We start from the raw sequence: 21,905 nt of genomic DNA, 5'->3' as shown, positions 1-21,905 counted from the left end.
TCCATGGGGACAGGTTCTCATTTGTCCCCAGTATGAGAACAGCACCAGGCACAGAGTAAGTGCTCAAGGAAACCAGTACATGCAAGAAATGGATACAGGCACAATGAAAAGAGCTTTGCATACATATCTCACTTAATTCCAACCTCCTCTTCATGTCCTACGGCACACGCACAGAAACACACAATTTAAGGAAAAAGGTCTCTTTACCCCGCTTTACAGAGTAAGAAACTGATATTAAGACGGGTTGAGTTACTTATTCAAGGACAACAGCTAACACGTAAATGGTCTCTCTGACTCTAAAACTTCTCTTAACCAGTGTTCTATAAATAGAACAAAGCTGGAATGGCACAGATCAGAACATTCTATCACCAGGGCGACATCTCAGTGGGCTGCTGATCCATAACAGTGGACTTCAGGCAGGCTTTGGAGTGCAGTATGTAAAAGGTAATTGAAAATAATATATCCATAGAAAGAGTAATATATTTTCTCTCTATACAGTAGTCTCCCCTTATTTGTAGTTTCACTTTTCATGATTCCAGTTAACTCATCGTCAACCGTGGTCCAAAAACATTAAATAAAAAATTTCAAAGAGAAACAGGCAGACACACACTACATTCATGTAACTTTTGTTACAGTATGTTGTTATAATTGTTCTATTTTATTATTGTTTTTAATCTCTTACTGTGCCTAATTCAAAATTAAACTTTATCACAGGTATGCGTGTATAGGAAAAAACATAGTATATGTAGGGTTCAGTATTATCTGTGGTTTCAGGCATCCACTGGGGGTCTTGGAACATATCCTTGAGGATAAGAAGGGACTACTGTATACAGTCAATTCTCATTATTGTGGTAGCTTATGTTCTATAAAGTTTCCTCAAACACTGAATTCGCAAATACTGAACAATTGCTCTTAGGGGAAATACAGGGTTAAGTCCTCGCACGCTTCTGGTGATGATATTTTTGTCAACTGATCAATATATAACCTTGTTTTAGGTGTGTTTCTATTTAAAGACACCTTACTTGTTATATATTGTTGATCCATTAATGCCGAACTCACAGCCCACAGTACTGTAACTCGTGCCTGAACCAAGCTTCTCTGACACACACTAACACACATGTTCTCCCTAAGGCACATCCTCTCCTGCTTAAGTTAGGAACACTAGACAATGGGCGAACACTACACCTGAGGGTCATTCAAAACAGCGAAATCAACAAAAAGCACCACAATGCAAAACCTGTGACACTAAATAGACATAAAAAGGTCACTTGTTTACAGTCTGAGTGCTGAAACAAGAAGGCAGAGAGTGCCTCATTCGACCTCGGCTGGGAGAGTGCCAGCTGGGCAGATGCAAACTCTTTACTGCTCTGCGCATGTCCGTGAATGACCACGAAAGCGCCACAAGAATTGATTTTGGGATAGCACATAAATTTCAGTGAGTAGGTGAATTTGCAAATGTGCAACCCATGAATAATGAGGATCTACTGTATATATAGGCCTGATATTTTCAAAGTCCTTTTAAAAACCATAGGTTACACACATTACTTATCTTAAGAGACTGTAAAACTGGGTGACTTCACTATAGAAATTGACCTGTCCCTGTGTCACACACAGAGCCAGTTTCATAGGCATGCGACCTTTACACTCACTCGGGGGCCCTGTGTTCAGAGGGGCCCCACACTTGGAATAATGCTCTGCTGTCATCATTTTGAAATTCTCAATGATTTTTCAACAAGAGGGCCTGCATTTTCATTTTGCAACGGGCCCCACATATTATGTAGCTGGTCCTGGTCACACAGCAAGTAAACAGATTAATAACTGGAGGGACAAAAAAATACTATTTATTTATCCAATTAAACAAAAATTTTATAGTATCTAATTAATATATTAAAGTTACCATTTATTGAGGGTTGGCAATATTAAGCTCTTTATATGTATTGGCTCATTCAATCCTTATGACACTCTGTGAGTTGGGTCTTATTTACATTTAACATATAAGGAAACTGAGGCTTACAGAAAGTAAATTAACCAAGGTCATAGATTTAGAATAGCTTGAATAGGAACTAAATCTTTTTGACTCCAAAATCTATGCTCTTACCCTTAGACCTTTGCTGTGTCTAATTTTAGTTGGCTCCAGGTTTCAGATGATTTGTAATAGGAGTTTGAATTTTGCGATCTTTTTGGTGAACTTTTAATTAAGACATCTACATTTCATTCGCAGTAAACCTATTTAATAGGCTTTTAACAAAATATAAATTAGCTCAAAAGTACATAAGACAATGACCTTGTCTTCTTTTTCCTTTCCTTTAGTCATGTCCCCATTTGTTTTTCACTTGTACATTCCCCAGAGAGGGTGAACAGTAAAAATATTAAAGCAGATAGAAGTCAATAAGTTTAATTTCTGACAACTTAGTATCTCTAATGAAGACGAAATGGCAAAAACGAGGTATTATTTATAGATTTATTTCATCGATATTTTCTTGTTTCCCCTACACTGGATAATTAATTGGTAATTGGAATAGAGTTAGCTTTATTGAGGCCAATTTAATTCTTTAGTGTTGAGTATGTAAAATAGTTTGTCTTCTTTCAATTTAAACTTGCGAGATGCAGTGTGGGAAAGGTATCTTCTCTTTTCTCTCTTCCCTTCTACCATTGGCGTCTTGCCTAAAGACCTGTTTACTGAGATCACTTGGTCACCAAGGGATCATTTCTGGGTTATACCTTATTTTTATATTGTGAGAAAACATTACTAGATTTATACCTTTAAGGAGGTCAGTTTGTCAATTGCATTTTATTGGGCTCTTAAATTATGCTGAGCTCAAATTCCAAACGTTATTGTAAAAGATACGATGATGCCTAAGCCCAGGGACTTTCTAAGGGAGACAGGAAAGAGAAATATAACATGGAAAAGCTGTCCATGCCAGAGATGGCAAAATTAAACTGCAGTTCAGTAAAAAATAATTTTTCTTCTCATATCCTTTACCAAAAACAAAACAAAACCAAACCCAACCACTTTCTCTTATGTTTTTAAAATTCTCAGAAACAAAATGAATATAGGAGAGTTAAATCCTGTCTGAGACGCTGGATTAGAGAAAAATAGCTTTTCTTGTTTCTCCTAGTCCTAAAATTTTGAGAACAGAGCTAAGCTCAACCCTCAGCCAGGAGACAAGCCCAGCCAGACTCTCAAGCCTGAAGCTGAGTTCTCAGGTGAGCCCAGCCCAGATCAGTCAGTGGATCCACCACTGAGCATGAGAATAAACGTTTACTGTTGTATGCTGTTGAGTTTTGCAGCATTTTTGTAGCAATAAGTGCCTAAGAAAATTCTTTAATATCTTTCAGTAAATTCTAGTCTTCCTTGTGGCTCTGGAAAGGGGGAGGGGAAAAAGTGTAGAATTTTATTCTCCCTCAAAACATTTCCTTTTTATACAGGGACACCAATTTTCTGCAAATATAAATACTTGTGAAATTTATCTGTTAGCCAGAGAATTTTGAAAATATGCCTATTCTCACACTTGAAACCTATATAATTTTATTAACTAATGTCACCCCAATACATTTAATTAAAAAAAAAAAGAGAAGATAATATACCTATTCTACCCTGAGGATGCATTAAGAAAAATATATATATACCTATTTTCCTTTTATCTTTTTAAGAATGAAAAACTGATGACTCTGGTGGGTTTCCTAAAACAGTGTTTGTGTGATTTTGGTCACTTCAATGTGTTTCAAAGTGTAGCGTTCAAAGAGTAAACGACCTAAAAGTCTAACAATAAAGGAACTGATTAAATAAATTACTGTAAGTCCATATGATAGACTACTTCATTGTCATCAGATATTACATTTTTTATTAATAAAGATACATATATAATGACATGAAAAAGTCTCATGACATAATATTGGGTGAAAGGAAATCAGGACTCATAAGTGATATACATTTCATTCATTCGACAAGCTGATACGCATTAGGCAATGTGCTGGGTGCTGACCCCAATTTTATCTCACAGCTTTATTGAAATGTAATTGACATAAATAAACTGCATATGTTTAAAGTATACGGTTTGATAAGCTTTGAAATGTGCATACACTCCTGAAACCATTAGCACAATATTCATCACCCTCAAAAGTTTACTCATATCTCTGCCCTGTCTTCAACACCTCCCCCATTCCTAGGCAACCACTGCCTTCTGTCACTATAGAGTAGTTTACATCTCCTGGAATTTTATATGAATGAAGTCATATAGTATATGTTCTTTTTGTCTAGATTTTTTTTTCACTTAGCATAATTATTTTGAGATTCATCCATGTCATCGTATGTATCAATAATACATTTCTTTTTTATAACTGAGTAGTATCCATTGTGTGGATATACCACAATTTGTTGGTAGAATTTTGGGGCTCATAAAAATAAAGCTGTAATGAACATTCATGTATGAGTTTTTGTATGTACAAATAATTTCTTCATACACTTATACTGAGTATTTCACTTTTGTTGGGTAAATATGTAGGAGTGGACTATATGATAGATGTATGTTTAACTTTTTAAGAAGCTGCCAAATCATTTTCTAAAGTGGTTGTACCATTTTACATTCTCAGTAGCAGAGGATGAGAGTTTCAGTTCCTTCACATCTTTGCCAATACCTGATTTGGTCAGTCTCTTTAATTTCAGCCATTCCAGTGGTATGTAGTGGTATCTTATTGTAGTATTAATTTACATTTCCCTAATGACTGATGATGTTGACTGAGAGTCTTTTTATGTGCTGACATATAACTTCTTTAGCATATTGAAAATATAATTTCTCTGTCTTGCAGTTTCTGTTGTTGCTTGTTGAAGAGTCAGCTGTTAGTACAACTGCCCTTACTTTTATTCTCTGATTGCTTCTAAGATTTTCTTTTATTTTTCATTTTTTTTCAAATTTTGCTGTAATCTAAGTGTGGATTTTTATTTTAAAAATCCTGGCGGTTATTCTTTGAGCTTCTCGAGTCTGCGAACTGGTATCATTCATCAGTTCTGGATATTTCTCACACATATTTCTATATCTTGCCTCTGTCTCATTTTGTCCTTTGGACTTCCCAGTCCACATAGGTTTGATCTTGTCACTGTGTCCTCCACATATTCAACTTTTTATAGTTTTTGTCTTTTGTCCTTCTGTGCTGCACTCACAATAATTACTTCTGATCTATCCTTTAGTTCTTTAATTTTCTCTTCATCTCAGGGTAAGAGTGAGCCTGATATAAACGCACATTTCATTATCCAACTTGCAAAGCAAGTATTGTCTTAGCACTACGCATAGCTCTGGCAGAAAAAGATCCCTCCAAATTCCTCCATGTATCTTCAGCCCAAATTCACAAGCAGAGAGGTTACAAGAAATGTCAAGCTGAGAGACAAAGGTAGTTACGAGAAATGTCAAGCTCAGAATTTAGCTGAAGGAGTTCCAAGCTGGGAATACACCCAAAGTGCCTGACAGAAGCAACCTCGAATATTCTGGAAGAACTTCATCCTAGGCCTCTGGGAATCCCCACCAATACTTTTTCAAAGGCGACAAAGAGCACACAGCCAACGATAACCAATCAAGCACACAAGGAAATAAGGCATCATGAAATGAGAACAGAAGAAACCAACCCATGAAATTAGAGGCATCGGATTATAGAACAATTACGCACACTACGTTTAAAGAAATAAGAGAAAAGTTTGTAACTATCTTCAGGCAACAAACCAATAAGAATTTCTAGAAATAAAAAATGTTATTAAATAAATTTAAAACTCAGTGTATGGGTTTAGCAGTAGAAGTGGATTCGGGCTAACCATTTGGGTCCCAACTGAATGGGAAAAGTCTTTAGACTCGTCACCGTGTACAGGCTTTGGGCTTTTATCTTTGTGTTCCTTGTCCTCAAGGCTAGCAAAACTATTTCTCTAACACTGTGTGATCAGAAAATGTCCTCAGGTCATTGTTCTTGCTTTGTCTTCATTTGAGGCCTGATAGTTCTGTACTCTCTTGTCTTTATTAACAAATTAAAAAAACATATTTTCCCTCAGAATTTTAGTAGTTTTCACTGGGAGGTTGGTCTGAATATAGTCCACCACAGTCTTAAATAGAAGTTCTGTTAATCTATATAAAATGTTAATGTGACATTATTTTTTAATGTCAGAGCTGCCTTTGTGTGTAGTAAAAAGGGCTATTCATAGTTTCTTGGATTTTAAATTAATACTGATTTGCTAAAATTAAAACAAAAACCTTACTGCCAACTTTGATTTCAACATGATTCTTGTTTTCTATTTAAAAACTGAGTTACTTTTGTATAAAGAATGAACACCCTTATTTTTTCTGAAATTAATATGTTTAGTTAACTCAAGTTGAAAAGACTGAACACCTCTAAGTATTCAGTCCATTTACAAACTTAGTTAATAAAAGTTCTTTAACTATTTTAAACTTCCTTTGTAAATTTAACATATTTGATTTTAAGCACTTCAAATACCTGAAAAGACAAATGTACAGCCCAATTAAGCAAACTCTTCCTAAATACTGAACAACACTTACACATTTTAAAATTTATGTTCTACTAGAGCCAATATAATACCTTTTCTGAACCCGTTTATAATGAAATATCTTTGGATATTTATTGGTAAAGAAACATCCAAAATGTGAATTTGGTTGTCTCTGAATCAAGAATGATTTTAGCTTTCCTATCTTATACTTTTCTGTATTTTCTTAATTTTCCACAATGACTATGTATTATTTTTATAACCAGAAGAAACAACAGTTCCTATAAGCAGGAGTCAATGTTAGTATTAGTTTCAAAAACAATTTTTTTCTTCTACTATGTCCTCTTTTTCTAACCTTTTTTTCTTCCCTAAAGAAACATCAAAACACAAAAAGACCTTAGAGAACAATAATAAAAAATGGAGTGAGGTGTGAAGCAGAGGCCACAGTAGTAACTGGTAAACATCTAGTTGTGAATATTGCTGGCTTCTAGTCAAGCAGGCAACTGATGATATTTTTTAATTCGTTTGCAGGATAGCAAGAAGCACTTGACGATTAGTTTGTCAGCATAATGGCATCTATAAACAGAACCAGCGAAACAGTTAAGAAACTTAAAGCCAACAGACAGCAACTCCTGAAGGAGATCAATGAAAAGCGTGAATCCAACTGCTTGGTGGAAAGAAGCAATCAAGTTAGCTTATTGAGAGTCCAAAAGAGGCACTTCAGTGGTGCCCATACCTCCTGCACTCACACCCAAACCAAAGAACCTGCTCCCGACAGCGGGAGGAGCTCCTGGGTCAAACTGAGTCTCCTTACTCATCCGGAGAAAAGGCACTTCGCACCAAAAAGTAAGATGTGGTAGGACTCCTACTCAATCGACAGGAGGGATTTATAAGAAAATTTAGAATTTCTGGGGTTGAAAGAGGTTCATAAGTATTGCACTGGGAAAGCTTAAAGGCAGCCTGTCTTAAAAGTATCCGTAGACTAGTCTAGGTGATGGAAGATCTACTCCAGACTAGAGATTCTCATTTTCTTGTGCTTACAGAATCCCAGGCTCCCCCTCCAGGCTGCCTCATTCAGCAGGCTCTTGTTTGGGTCCTGGAGCCTGTACTCTCAGCAGACTAAGGTGATTTTGATGTTGATGGCCTGAGAACTATATTTTGAGAAAAGTTGTTATAGGTAGTTATAACAGACACAAAAACTCAAGAGGCCTTCTTCTCACCAATACCTGCTGCCTCTGCAAAAATTTCATGTGCAAAATTGAGATAACAATGGAAATGATTTTGATGACAAATATCGACCAAAAAGCACTGAAAAACAATCATGAAATGTGGAGGGAAGTTGGGGTGGGGGTGGTGTGCAGTGGTGGGGGTGGTATTATTTTGCAGGAGGAAGAGGAGGAACAGGTAAACTACCTTGATTGTGAATACTTGTTTCTAATTCAAGGCAAGCAACTGATAGTGGTTTTTTTTCTCCCATCTATTTTTTGTGGGGGGAAAAGGAGCATATAATTATATTAAATACAACCAACAGATGATTAAGTTAGGTCAGAAACAAAAGAATTGCCATATTGGAGATTCGGTGAGATTCTTTGATGAGGGGGCTGTGACTTTACATTTGCCCTGTACCCTTAGTAAGTGGTGTAGAGAGGAGGAAACTGTGTGTTGTGGAATACTGAGATTCTCCACTGTGTTTAAAGTTCATCTGCAGCAGTCATGTATTTAATTTTACATAAAAATAACTCTTTACAAAGAGGAATGCCTTTAGTGTTACGAATTTTAAGCATAATCTTTAATTCTGGTTGAATTACTTGGAATTAGATGACTTAAATCACAGCTAGCAGGCTAGTTCTCATGAGTTTAGTGGAGGGTTATTCACCTCCTACGACAAACATACTTTACCACTTTACATGAATACACATGGTTTTCTACAAAACAGTCTTGGAACATTAAAATCAATCTTTAAATATTGCAGAAAAGCTTTTGTTCTTTCTAAGTGAACAGACTTAAACAGAAACTCAACTTTATAGTGTAAAATACAGAATACGTATAGATCTAATTTAAATATTACGGTATTGGTATGTAAACACATGTTCTTTAATTAAACTGGTAGTTCTCAAAGGGTGGTCTGGGCGCTCCTGGATATTCAAGTTTTTTTCAGGGGTCCAGGAGGTCGAAGCTATTTTTATAATGATACTGAGATATCGTTACTGGTTCAAAGTTTTTGTGCTTGACGTTTCATAAGGGCAATATTCAAAACGTCAGAGATTGGAGTAAGGAAAGATTTATTGATCGAGAAAGTGCCAGCTTGAGAAGATGGGGGGGCCTTAGGGCTTCCACAAATTCATCTTAAGAAAGCCCAGAATTTAGACTTCTTTTATGTCAAGGGAAGGAAGGGTGGGTGGGGCAAGAGAAGACTGACGACACAGACATCTGGACACCAACAGAGATCCAAGGAAGATCTCTAAATCCCTTTGCTCTGGTCTGTTGACCCCTGCCCATCTGAATCTGGTTTTGAGGCTCCTGCAAATCTTTGATAAAATCATTATTTTTGTACATATTTCCCCACCTCTTCAGAGAGGTACCTTCTGGAAAGGGGCTGTTCTTCCAAAAACTCAAGCCTCAAGCAGAATTCCTTTGATGATAAGCATATCTATACCAGGAGCTATTTGCCTGAACGCCATTGGAAAAACAAATGCCTGCTAGAATTAAGAGTTAAAGAGACCGAGCATTTGACTCTGTTACAATATTATTTGCCTTTTTACTCTCATGCTCTCATGGGAGTACAATGAAGTTTTCTAGAGGCTATATGATGTGCAATGACATTGCTCTGACCATTAATGGAATGTGGACTGGTATTCTTGAGTTTTAAATTTTTCACAGATTTAATTTCTAATGTGGCAAACACTGAGAGATACAATACACATAAACAAAAGCTTGACAGGGTCCTCAACAGTTTTTAAGAGTACAATGGATCATGAGACCAACAAGTTTGAGAACCAGTCATCTAAACAAATGGTAGGTATTTGTTGTTGATCCAGTGCTGTCTATTCTCAAAAGCTTATTAACATTTTTTCCCCATGGTTTTTTCATTAATCTCTACTTGAAATTTATGGTCATTAGTTTCAACTTTAATTCGAATCAAGGACAAAAGAAAGCGGATGTTGGGGGCTTATTTTCCTTTTATTTCCATCAGTGGAAAAAAACCTGGATACAGAGAAGGGTGCTGACATTTTTTTCAGTGCTTATTTTATTCTGAATACTGTTAAGGTTTTAAAAAGTCAGTAACAATACCTTTCTGTTCCTAATCTGAGTTTACATCAATTGAGAGATAGATGGAGGTAACAATGTTGGTTTTTTAACTGGAAAATAAATCTATATAGGAGGAATTGGCTCGGAAGCAGCCAAAGGTGAACTCATCCCAAAACAGACCTTACCCCATGTCAAACCAGAAGTTCAGACCTGCCACACTAGACTGAGAACATATGAGAGAATACCTCCTCCTTCAGGAGGCCAGCAGATGCGAAGAGAAAAATAAGGAGATGAAACATTAGCTCTAAAATTTGATGAACGTATTCCAGTATATGTTCAATAAATATGTAATGAATCAAATAATAAAGATCATTAACTATAAAATAACATCCTCTTTATATAAGACTCTCTGCTCTCTGAATCTTTAAGAATACCAAAGCTCAATGCTGGGCCCTCTTCTCATAGTCTACACTTTGTTTCTAGGTGATCTCAACCTAGACAGATGGCAGCTCTTTGACCTATTACAGGACTTAAAACCTCATCTCTATTCTGATGAATCACACATTTCTATTTCTGCTCTGACCTTCCTCCTGAGTTCTGAACATGTCTATCAGATTGCATATATCAGGTTGCCACCTCTCCTCGATGTTATCTCAAATTTACCACTGCAAAAGCAGAATTCTTATCCTCCACCCCCAAATACACATACTCACCCCTGCCCCATTTCAGAAAGTGGCCAAATATCTGGGAGTACCTTTGACTCTCCTCTTTGTCTCACACCCCACATCCAATCCATCAGGAAGTCCTGTCAACTTCTCCTTTAAAATTAATCCTGAATCTGACCAAATCCAATCCATGATCATCTCTCTCCCAAAGTACAGCAGGGACCTCCCAACTGTCCCCCAGCCTCTACAGTTGCTGCCTCTCACATTTACTTCTTCACACAACAGCCCAAGTGCTCTTTTTAAAACATACATTAAATACGTCACTTGTTGCTCAAAACTCGCCCACCGGTGTGCTTAACTGTGTGTTTCTTTTTAAGCCTTATCCTTTCTATTGTTCTTGGCCTCATCCCATTTAGCCACTATGACTTTCTTCCTGTTCCTGGGATGTTCCACTCTGGTTCCCACCTCAGGGACTTGGCACATACTGTTCCCTTTGCCTGGAACTCTCTCTTTTTCCCTCACTTTACTCAGATCTTTGTTCAAAAGCCAGTTTATCAGAAATCATCCCATCTAAATAGAACTCCCCAACATTCTACAATCCCTTACTATGCTCCCTCTTCAATCTTCCACTTGGAGTTATAGATGCTAAAAGACGAGGTAGTCTTACTTAAAGATCGAGTCTTAAAAACAGAAGACTTTGGTGTCTTAGTTTGGGCTACTATAACAATTACCATAGACTGGTGGCTTAATCAACAACTATTTATTTCTCATAGATCTGGAGGCTGGATGTCTGGGATCAGGGTGGGCAGCATGGTCAGGTTCTTGCTACGTGCCCTCTGCCTGGTTTACAGAGGGCTGCTAGTTCTGGCTGTGTCCTCACATGGCAGAAAGAGCTAGCTAGTTATCTGACCTCTTCTTATCAGGGCACTAATCCCATTCCTGAGGGGTCCACCCTCATGACCTAATTACTTTCCAAAGGCCCCACTCCTAACACCATCACATGGGGATCAGGGTTTCAACACAGGGATTTTATGGGACACATTTAGTCCGTTGCACTCAGGTTCAGGTTCTGTGTCTGCTATTGAATAGTTTCATGCTTTTAGTTATCTAGTGTTTCTAAACCTTACTTTCTATATCTGTGAAACTACTCATACTCTCTGCCCTCAGGGCTGTTTTGAAAACTATGAAATGTATTATAAGTTATATAACATATATTTTTTGTTTTTTATTTTTCAGATAATGCCATATTTGGATAAAGTGCATCTCCAGAGACACAAAGAAATACCATCTCCTTGATCCTTCTTCAGTGTCTAAATTACTTACAAATATTAATTATGAAAGAAGTTAACAAAAGTTATTTGCTAGGTCACCAAGAAAACATTTTAAGTCACATGAAATGTATTACATCTTCATTCATTCCATTCCACCACTGAGATGTTCTGGAGAGAGGATCTGAATTATTCAAGATGCTTTAAAAGATGAATCACCTAAAAGTTCACTTCACAGTGATCTTGTTTATTAATTTAAAATGTTTAAATAGTCTGTTTCTATAAATCAGTAGAATATGCTGACCAACCCCACTAATCAAGATGAACGCTAAAGTTCTGTCAACAAGTTGTTCCTAAACACTTAATTACATTGGTCATTGACAGAAGACATGACTCCTGCTTCAGAGGCAAAGGACTTTATTACTCAGAACACAGCAAATAGCACGGGCCTCATGTTTTGATCGGTTTCCCCTGCACCCCACTCCCAAACAAGATGGAGCCATCCAGAGAGATGCCATACACAGAAAGAGGTTTTGTCTCACAGCTGAAGACCTCTGAGCTTTAGAAACCCAACCTTGCTGGGAGGAAAATATTCTCTTTATTACACTGGACAGTAAATAAACCTGCACTCTGCTCCAGTGGGAGACAACACCTCTGTCTTCCAAGGCCCATGGCTATACAAACATCCTTGAAGAGATAATCTGGAACAAAAGCTGTCGGTGCCTCTGCTCCCAAGACATGCAGAAATGTGAGAGACCTATGGAGAATTATCTCCCAATACTGAGCAGTCCACATAAAGACTATCAAGTACAGCATCGTTTCTTTGGCTTAATTTAAGATGAACCATAGGTGATAAACATATAGTAAATGAGTGTCCAGTTATGTGTAATACAATTATTAACCTTTCTAGTCTCATTTCTCTATAATCCCCTGTACTGCCTCCCCCATGTACCTCTGGGTTTATGAAACTACTTGTGGTTCCCTGCTGTATTGTTACCCACCTTCACATGGCTAATTTTAGTTTAAATACCACCTTCTCCTGGAAGCCTTCCCTCGCCCATCCTCTTTGCCTCTTAGGTGTTTCTACTTTATCCTCCTCTATATACCTTAAAACAGCCTCGGGCTAAAACCAGAAACTCAAACGTCACAAAACTATATATTCTGGACTCTGACCCTACCTGAAATAGCAAGAAGTCCAGCCACCTACCCCCGCTTTCCTGGGAGTGTTTCAGATCTGCTGATGCACATGTTCCCTCAGTAAACATGTGGGGATGGGTATTTCCTTTTTTTTTTTTGGCTCCGGCTCCCTGTAGAACTGTCTGCTGGTGAGCTCCCAAGTCGAGGCCACTAAGGCCTGTGCAGGAAGGCTTCCTGCGACACCCCTGGAACTTAGAAAAGATGTCAACATGGTTCACCTTTGCTAATGAAGCTACCAACGTTCAATGCCTCTTCCCTCAAGAGAGACTTGCAGGCTACAGGGCCGGCGGGGTGGGGGGCAGGAGGGAGAGCTGCATTTCCTCGCTGGCACTGCAGATGCCTCCAAGGGAGGGGCCAGGCAGAGGGAAGATGAGCTCTGCCTCATAAGGTAAGAAGTTCCACAAATACGAGAAAAGTGGAAAAAAAGAATGGGAATGTTCACTGCAGTCTACTCTTTGGGATGCCCCCAAATCGACACACACCCTTCTTGCTATGTCTTTTAAAAATGCTTTCACAACATTGATCACCATCTGCTATGGATTGCCAATGTCGTATCTTTAAAATCAACTGGACTTTTGCTGTCTGGAAAGCCATCCAGGCTCTATAACTCACAGATTTCCTTCTCTTCCTTCCTTAATTTCCCTAAGGGTCTCTTGGTGGCAACTATTGCAGGGTATCAATTTTCTCATCAATCAGGGTTCTTAAAGATGCAAGGAATAGAAATTAAATTTGGTCAATTTAAGAAGAAAATGAATTCACTGAAAGATTTTGGATTGTTCATAAAATCTCCACAAGGGCTGAAAACAAAATTCATATCACTGAACTAGAAGTATAAAGACTCTACTGCCATAGACAGTGGGCCACAACCTGCAGCTAACACTGCCAACCTCACCAAGCTGGGCTCTGAATGCTGCTACACCGCCTACCCTCACCAGAATGCAGTCGGCTTGGTCCTGGCATCTTCATGTGACTAAATTCATTCAACATCTAGGGTGGGTCATATTATCAGTGCCCTGGGTGCAAGAAAGGATAGAAAATGATTGCCTGGCCTTGTCAGTTTCTATAGTGAGAAGTGGACTCTGTTTAATAAGGTGAGAAATTCTCCAAAGGAATTTATATGTGTGATGGCAAAAAAACACTCAGATGTCCATCCATATGAATCTTAAGACCCCTTCTCTCTCCTACTGCTTCCCTCTGTTACTGCCTACCCACGCAAATTCAGAGTTCTTGATTTGTTAATACCCTAGAAAAGGGTTCTGAAGGATGTTACTTAAGATAATGTAGAGATCAGATTGGGAGACACTGTGACATTTGGGAAAGAATGCTGAATGGAAGTCAGGGATTATAATTCTGAATGTATCACATATTAGGTGTGAGAATTTGCATAATTCATTCAAATTATTTGGGCCTCATAAGTAATTCATAGAAAAATCCCATACAGAAGACATGAGACTTCTTATACTTTCTGTTCTTACATGTTATGCATGGTTCTCTATATTACATTAAACAAATAAATTAGGAAATGAGAATTTATTTGTACCATTTTTAACATCCAAAATTTAAATATCACTCAGACTGTTCATGAATTACAGGGATGGTCACCAAAGGAATCACCTTTTTTAGAGATGTGCTTGTTTTGGAAATTAGCCAAAGATAAGAGAAGTGAGGAGGGCCTACTAGGATGTTTTTGTTCACTCATGTTTAAATTTGCAACACTGATAATCCCTGAAATATTTAATCTCTTTCCATTCTAATTTTTTATTGACTTTGCAATCATTAGCACAGACTTGCTCAATTTAAAAAGGAGAGTGAGATTTGCCTACACTTGAAAAGCTAAGCTCTAACAAGCATTGAGCAGTCTCTGGAAACTCTTTCTAACTTACTCAGATCCTGTAAATGAAATGTTAGTTCATGTGCTGCTTTGAAGTATTCAATCAAAAAGATGAAAAGGGCGAGAAAGGGAAAATTCAGGAATTTAACTTCGGAGTTTTGGTTTTGGCCAGTTGGTGGGCAGGGGCAAACAAAGAGCAAAGTGCTAAAATGAACTCTTGGTTGCATAGAAAATGAAAGAAAAGAGCTAGTATTTTTCTTTTCTTTTTAAAAGAATGATATAATTTCATTTAATTCTTACTAAAATAAAAAAGATAAGAGCCAGAACAAGTAATATTTCCTTTAGTAAGGAAGAACACCATATGCTTGGTGGGGGAAAAAACTTTTTGCCATTCAGCTGGGGGAGGGCCTTCCTATAGGATGCAAAAAGATTTGTTTTTCCAGACCAAGAGAGTTTATTTCCATTTTTCAGAATGTTTAACATTAGGATATCTTTGAATTGTTTTAATACATTTATAGGCTAGAGGAGAAAAATATGCCTCTCAAAAAAAAAAAAAAAAAGTAAAAAGGTACATATATCCAATATCCATTTCAAAGAGATTGAAAAATTAGATATCTGATTTCTCAACTGCAGTCAGTTGAATTTAGTCACCACTGACTTCATGCAAAGACAAAAAAAAAATTTGTTCTCAAAGATTTGTAATCTCTAAAGGTGAAAAAAATACACAAGGTAAACCTAGTAAAAAGGAATACATGTTAAGTGTCATCAGACACTTTATTCTTTTATAGCACTTAATTCTTTATTATACTATTACTTACATTGCTTTGAAATTATTTGTCCACTTGTCTATCTCTTTTATCCAACTGTGATATCTTATTCCTTTCTAGACTAGTGGTTAACCTACAGAAGGGGCTCAATAACTGTTTATGTAATAAATGAGACATAGAAATTAATGAATAAATGAAGAAAATGGTTACGATTTAGGAACAAGAATCATGTCTGGCAAGGTAAAGTCATTTAAGTTGGATCTTAAAGGATTTAAAGTTGGGAGTTTGACAAAATGAATGTGGGCAGAAAGAGGTAGGAAATAGGCAAAAGAAATATAGAGCTGAAAAACAGCTTAGAAGCCTAATTTTAATATAACTTCCCATCAAATGTAGGAATTTCATCGATTATGATGCTGATAGGTAGGTAAGTACCACATAAAGCACACAGGCCTGCTTCTTAGCTAATCTAGTTTGGTTTGAAAACTAGAACTAGTTTTGATTCCGCTATAAATTTCAAAATATTGATTATACAAAATCACATCGTTTTATAGGAAGTTAATCTTTTTCTGTGACGGGTACTTTTTCTAGTATTGCTGCTTATAAATTTAACAAAATTAAATACTCAGCTTTTGGATCACAGTACCTGATAAACACTTTAGAGTTTTTTAAAAATTGTGGTAAAATGCACATAACATAAACCTCACCATCCTAATGGTTTTTAAGTGTACAGTTCAGTGGCATTAAACACATTGACACTGCTGTGCCACCATGACCATCCTCCATCCACGGAACTCTTTTTATACCTAAGATTTTTGAAACTTAAAAATATAAAATTTTACTGCATGCAAAAAAACTCAGGTACATTTTTAATAAAGCTATTTACGTTTTAAACATGTGACAAAATTCAGACTAGAACTTAAAATCAGTTAACCAAACTTCTGGGCTTGGCATGTAATGGTGATTGTATAAAGCACTGGCCTCATAAGTAAATATCTAAGATTAATCTAAAAATCTTGTACATTTTTCTCTTAAAATAACATAATTCAAAGTACTAAAAGTTCAATTTCACAAATCCAGAAAAGAGATTTCTGATAGTCTATGAAACTAGATGCTCTTCTTTCAATGAATAAATCCTATGGGACATAAGACAGGTAGTGAAGGATCGAACTTTAGCTTATTCCATGCCATCACAGTGGCGGTTATTTCTTACCTGTGGGAGCCACCCATGCCAGAAGAAATGGTTTCAGTTCGTGTGGTGATTCCATTTAACGGGGCAATGTAAGAAGCAGCGGTGTTTCCCAATTACCTGCTAGGACTCCGTTAACTGAAGAGCAGAGCAGGTAGAATTACAGACCAGGGTTTCAGGATCCAAGCCCAGTTTTATTTCTATGAGAACTATTTCTCTAAAATTACAACCTTCTATATCTCTTTATAATGGTTTCTTCAGTTCAGACTCTTAATCAGAACATTTCTTTTTCTCAAATGCTACCCCCAGCAGTTGATTTGATTTTAAAGCTATTTCTGGAGCAGGTGCCGAAGCTTGGGAAACAGTTTCAATGCATTCTGTGTTGTCACTTCTATAACTTCTTCCACTGAGATCCCTTTCACTTGGGCAATATATTCTGCTGAAATGGAAACGTTTTTCGGCTCATTCCGCACCTGAAACAGAACAAAGCAGACACCAAATCAAACATGACTATAAGAGAAGCAATCCTTGGAGACTGTAGATAAAACAGAAGAAAACGAGTTGGTAAAAACAACTGATAAGCTCTTTTTATTTCTTATGGAGGGAGGGGGTAGGCGAGGCTAGGGAGAAGGTCCTGAACTTCAACTTAAAATGTATAGCTACAACACTGATTGTAAGTCTATGTTGCTCTTGTAAAGGGCTCTGGGGTATTAACAGTTGAGATATCAGCACCGAGCTTATAAAACAATCTGCAAATAGTTGACACATGGTGACCTGGATGACTGATGGATCAACTATCCCTTGGTTTGTTGCTTAACCAAGTGCTTGTAAAGGTCACTGCTCTGCTGCTTGGCCTCTTCAACTCACTACATTTGATTGGCCTCTTCAACTCACTAGTTTGATTCAAGAAATGCCATCGTGTATCTGGAAGACTAAATAGATTATGTACTGATTCTAAGATGCAATTCCCTCCTATTTTCACATTTCTGAAATTGATACATATTCTACTTACATTCAACGGCGTATCATAGTATAATTGGTATGTTTTTTTCAATGGACACAAAACAGTGGTATATTTACAATCATTTAGAGTGTGCATTTAGATTTGGTGAAATATACTATTATTCTTATCATTAAGTTATCTACTCAGGATGATAATGTTCGGAGGAATAAGATAACTATTAAGGTTAAGAAAAATAACCTTGGCAATGTAGCCTAAGGAAACAATAAAAAATTTCCACCAAGATTTATGTTCAAGGATGTTTATCATATTATTTATAATACTGTGCTGAAAACGACCTAAATCTCGATATCAAGTTAAATATATTACGGTACACTCACACACTGGAATATTATGCAGTTATTAAACAACATGAGGAAAAGTATATTTACTGACACATTCATATCCACATAAAAGCAAGTTATGAAATGATGTGTTCAGGCTAATCCTATTTTTATGAAAAATATATATGTGTACATATATAGATATAAAAAAGTCTGAAAGGACATAAATACTTGTGTTTATTTAGTGTTTACTGTAGCTGAGGTTTTGTTCTAAGCTTTTTGTGAAATTTCTCATTTCATCCTCAAAAAAACTCTATGAGATAGATACTATTATTATTAGCATCCCTTTTTAATAGGTAAGAAGGGATCCTAAATACCTAGTAAGAAGCTGGGTGGGGTTTAAACCTGTGCAGTCTGACATCAGAGTTTATGCTCTTAACCCATTACACTACAGTAGTTTTAGTGGTAAAGAGTTCCATTTTCTTGTTTATGATTTTCTGTGTTTTCTAATTTTCTAAAATAAACATTTTACTTAACAAAAAGCATAATCAGCTAAAAATTCATTTATTCAATATTTTTGAGTACCTACTATGTACAAAGCACTATGCCACTCACAATTTTTATCAAATCAACTAAATACAAACATAAAACTGAGTTACAATAGCACTTGAAATCCATTTCTGTTTAGGAAGAAAAATGCTAGATCCTTTTCCTTCTATTTTACATCAGGAAGGCAATTCTCTACCATTCTGTCCTACACCCAAACAAAAAAAATAACCGGAGTTGTGATGCCTATAATAACAGGATTTATAGCAAAAATCACAAATAAATCTGTGACTATATCAGTACTTGTACTGAAAGAAATATAGCCTCGTCATGCAAATTAAAAGAAAAATATTCATTGTGTATCTACTGTATACTAGATACTGCTAAGCACTTTCATATATATTATTTCATTTAATTCTCACTATAATACTTAAAGTATTTTATTATTATTTTGCCCACATTTTGTAATGAAGAAATAGTTTCAGAGAGATCAACAACTTGCCCAAAGTTACACAGTTAATGGGCAGCAGATTTGAATTCAGGTTTTTATGACTCTAGACACTGAGCTGTTTGCTATACGGGTCTGGCTCTCATTATTACATAAATTAGGACATAGCTCATATCAAATAATATTCTCTGGGCCACAAGAATTATATTTAGAAAAGACCTTTCAACCTAGCATTAAAATAGGATTTCATTGTATTAACACTGTAATAAAAAACACAGCTAAATTGAGAATAGCTCAAATGAAAGATATAATCTAAATATTGTAGAAATCAGAAAATCATTTACCTGTTTTTCTGGTCCTAGTACAGGTGAATCTGTTTCTAAGCAAATTGAAGTTAAAGGCAACTGTTTCACAAGTTTCTGCTTCTTAAAGATAAGAGAAAGCTAGTAAGTTTAAAACATACGAAATAAAGATTTAAAGAAAGGAGCATAAACCTACATGTCAATGCATTGTACTCTGTGAGAACTTAAAATTCATGCTTCAGTATTCAATTAATAAACATTCACTATGTTCTCTTCATTCCATTACCAACAGATTTAAACAGAAACATTCATTACCCAAAATTATCCAAAGACTCCAGAGACCCAAGGAGTAGTTACCAATAACACAAAGTGGGGTGCACCCAGCAGGAAAGCCAAACATCTGAAGGCCAGACAGCCCACTGAAAGGTCTAAGGAAGAGACATCTGTTGCTCCTCTGCCATCATCACACTCTTTCGCCATTCACTTTCAAGTCACTTGAGGCTTTCTGTTTATAAATCCGAAGTTCATATGCACATTTTAAATTTTAGAGTGGGTGGTAGGTGGTTTTATTTTTTTATTTATAATTTTCTGTCTGGATTATAAGGATTGCAATGAACTCAATGAGTTTTATACCAGGAACATAACTCTTTTGCTACCACTGCACTTTTAAAGCGAAAAATAGGAAGGAAACATGATGTAAAGTAGAATATTGTTATGATAAATTATTTTAAGATTAAAATTTCAAACGTAGAGAAATAGGTATACTCATGCATAAAAAGTTAAATTATGTATAAACTTCTTAGAAGGAAATGTGACAATTTAAACAAAAATTTTAAAATGTACACCAATTTTCTCAGTGATTCCATTTATAGGGAGTAATAGCATGAGTGTGCATATATATTTGTGGATGTACAAAAGTATTCACCTAAGCACTGTTTATAATACTGAAAAATTAGAAACAACCTAACATTTCCTTAAGTTAATGCTTAAATAAATTATGGTACATCCAGTACCTTTTTCCTGATAAGGAGAAAAACATTGATTCTTTTAACATTAAGTATGATAATGAAATATTATGCAATCATTTTAAAGATGAGGTAGGTCTATATTTATTGACACAGATACATCCATGAAGCTGATTCAAAACAAAAAGCATAAGAGTATCTTCTTATTTTATCTGAATCAATGTTAACAATGATTTTCTCTGGGTGATAAGATCTGGGTTGACTTGAAATTTGTTCTTTTCTGAAATGTTTTACTTTCTATAATGTACAAATATTATGTTTAAAATTAGAAAAAAAATAGTATTTTAGTTTTGAAAAACAAATATACCAAAACCAAAGATTACTACTAAATAATAAATTTCTTCACAAGCGATGAAAGTAGGAAAAATAAAAATAATCTTGGACTATCAATTGACATTTCCAGAACACTCCACCCAATAATAGGAGAATACACTTTCTTTTTAAGTGTATATGTTCTCTTCACCAAGACAAACCATATTCTGGGCCATCAAACAAACCTCAGCCAATTTAAAAGAATGAAAATCATACAACGTATGTTTCCTGAATACAACAGAACTAAAATAGAAATCAATAATGGAAAGATATCAGGAAAATTTCTAAGTATTTGGAAATTAAACAAAACACTTTTAAATAATTGCTATGGTCAACGGATGTCACAAGGTAAATTAGAAAATGTTTTGAGCTGAAAGTGAAAATAGAGCATATATCAGAATTTGTGGTTAATGCTAATACGACTATAACATTAAATGTTTATGTTAGAAAACAAGAAAGGTTTCAAATAAATTATCTAATGTTCAACCCTTAAGAAATTACAAAAAGAAAAAAAATTACAAAAAGAAACTATGAAAAGGATAATATATCATAATCAAGTAGAATATATCCTAGGAGTGCAAGGTTGGTTCAACATTAGAAAATCAACCAATATAATTACATGCCATGAAAAGAAAAACTACATGGTCATCTCGGTAGATGCAGAAAAGCATTTGACAAAATCCAAAATCTATTTTTGATAAAAACTCAGCAGACTAGAAAAAGAACTGCCTTAACCAGAAAAAAAGGCATTTATGAAAAATCTGCAGCTAATATCATACTTAATGTTAAAAGAATCAATGTTTTTCTCCTTATCAGGAAAAAGGGAAGGGTGTCTGCTTTCATTACTTCTATTAGATACTCTACTGGTAGTTGTATACAGTGAAATAAGGCAGAAAAAAAAATTAATAATAAATAAAGGGCACAAATATTAGAAAGGAAAAAGTAAATCTATCTTCATTAAAAAATGACATGATTGTCTACATAAAAAATCATGAAAATTTTATAAAACTCTCCTGGCTCTAATGAATAATTCAGCAACGTCACTTGATAAAAGTTTAATATATAAAAATCAATTGTATTTCTAGATACTAGCAATGAATAACTAAAATTTTAAAACCAGTACCATTTAAAATAGAAATATGAAATAATTAGGGATAAATCTAAATATGTGCAGGATTTGTATGTTGAAAATTATAAAACATTGATGAACGAAATCAAAGATCTAAATAACAGCTATACTGTGTTCACATCAATTATCTCCAAATAGATCTATAGATTCAAAGTAATCCCGATAAAAATCCTGGCCAGATTTTTTTATAGAAATCATGTAGCTTATTCTAACAC

The 21,905-nt window shown here is 35.6% G+C and overlaps 2 protein-coding genes across 4 annotated transcripts in view; one reads left to right on the top strand and one right to left on the bottom strand.

Annotated features, from left to right (window-relative positions):
* Nucleotides 1-14,238, top strand: part of SPATA45 (spermatogenesis associated 45) — a 31,859-nt gene extending 17,621 nt beyond the window's left edge. The window contains exons 2-3 of the mRNA XM_011364512.2: nucleotides 7,013-7,327; nucleotides 11,632-14,238. Coding sequence (XP_011362814.1) covers nucleotides 7,051-7,327; nucleotides 11,632-11,651 — 297 coding nt within the window. The 5' untranslated portion in view covers nucleotides 7,013-7,050 and the 3' untranslated portion in view covers nucleotides 11,652-14,238. The remainder of the gene's footprint in view (nucleotides 1-7,012; nucleotides 7,328-11,631) is intronic.
* A 2,073-nt stretch (nucleotides 14,239-16,311) lies between these two features.
* TATDN3 (TatD DNase domain containing 3) overlaps nucleotides 16,312-21,905 on the bottom strand; it is a 19,495-nt gene continuing 13,901 nt past the window's right edge. For 2 of the 3 annotated variants that reach the window (XM_023533209.1, XM_011364509.1), the window contains exons 9-10: nucleotides 19,267-19,347; nucleotides 16,312-17,117 (exon numbers count right to left, since the gene is read on the bottom strand). In XM_023533209.1, coding sequence (XP_023388977.1) covers nucleotides 16,974-17,117; nucleotides 19,267-19,347 — 225 coding nt within the window. In that variant the 3' untranslated portion in view covers nucleotides 16,312-16,973. The remainder of the gene's footprint in view (nucleotides 17,118-19,266; nucleotides 19,348-21,905) is intronic. The other variant, XM_011364510.1, reaches the window with a different exon arrangement.

Source organism: Pteropus vampyrus, unplaced genomic scaffold (assembly GCF_000151845.1).
Source record: "Pteropus vampyrus isolate Shadow unplaced genomic scaffold, Pvam_2.0 Scaffold98, whole genome shotgun sequence".
Classification (NCBI taxonomy): Eukaryota; Metazoa; Chordata; class Mammalia; order Chiroptera; family Pteropodidae; genus Pteropus; species Pteropus vampyrus.
This window is presented reverse-complemented; position numbering and strand designations above follow the sequence as displayed.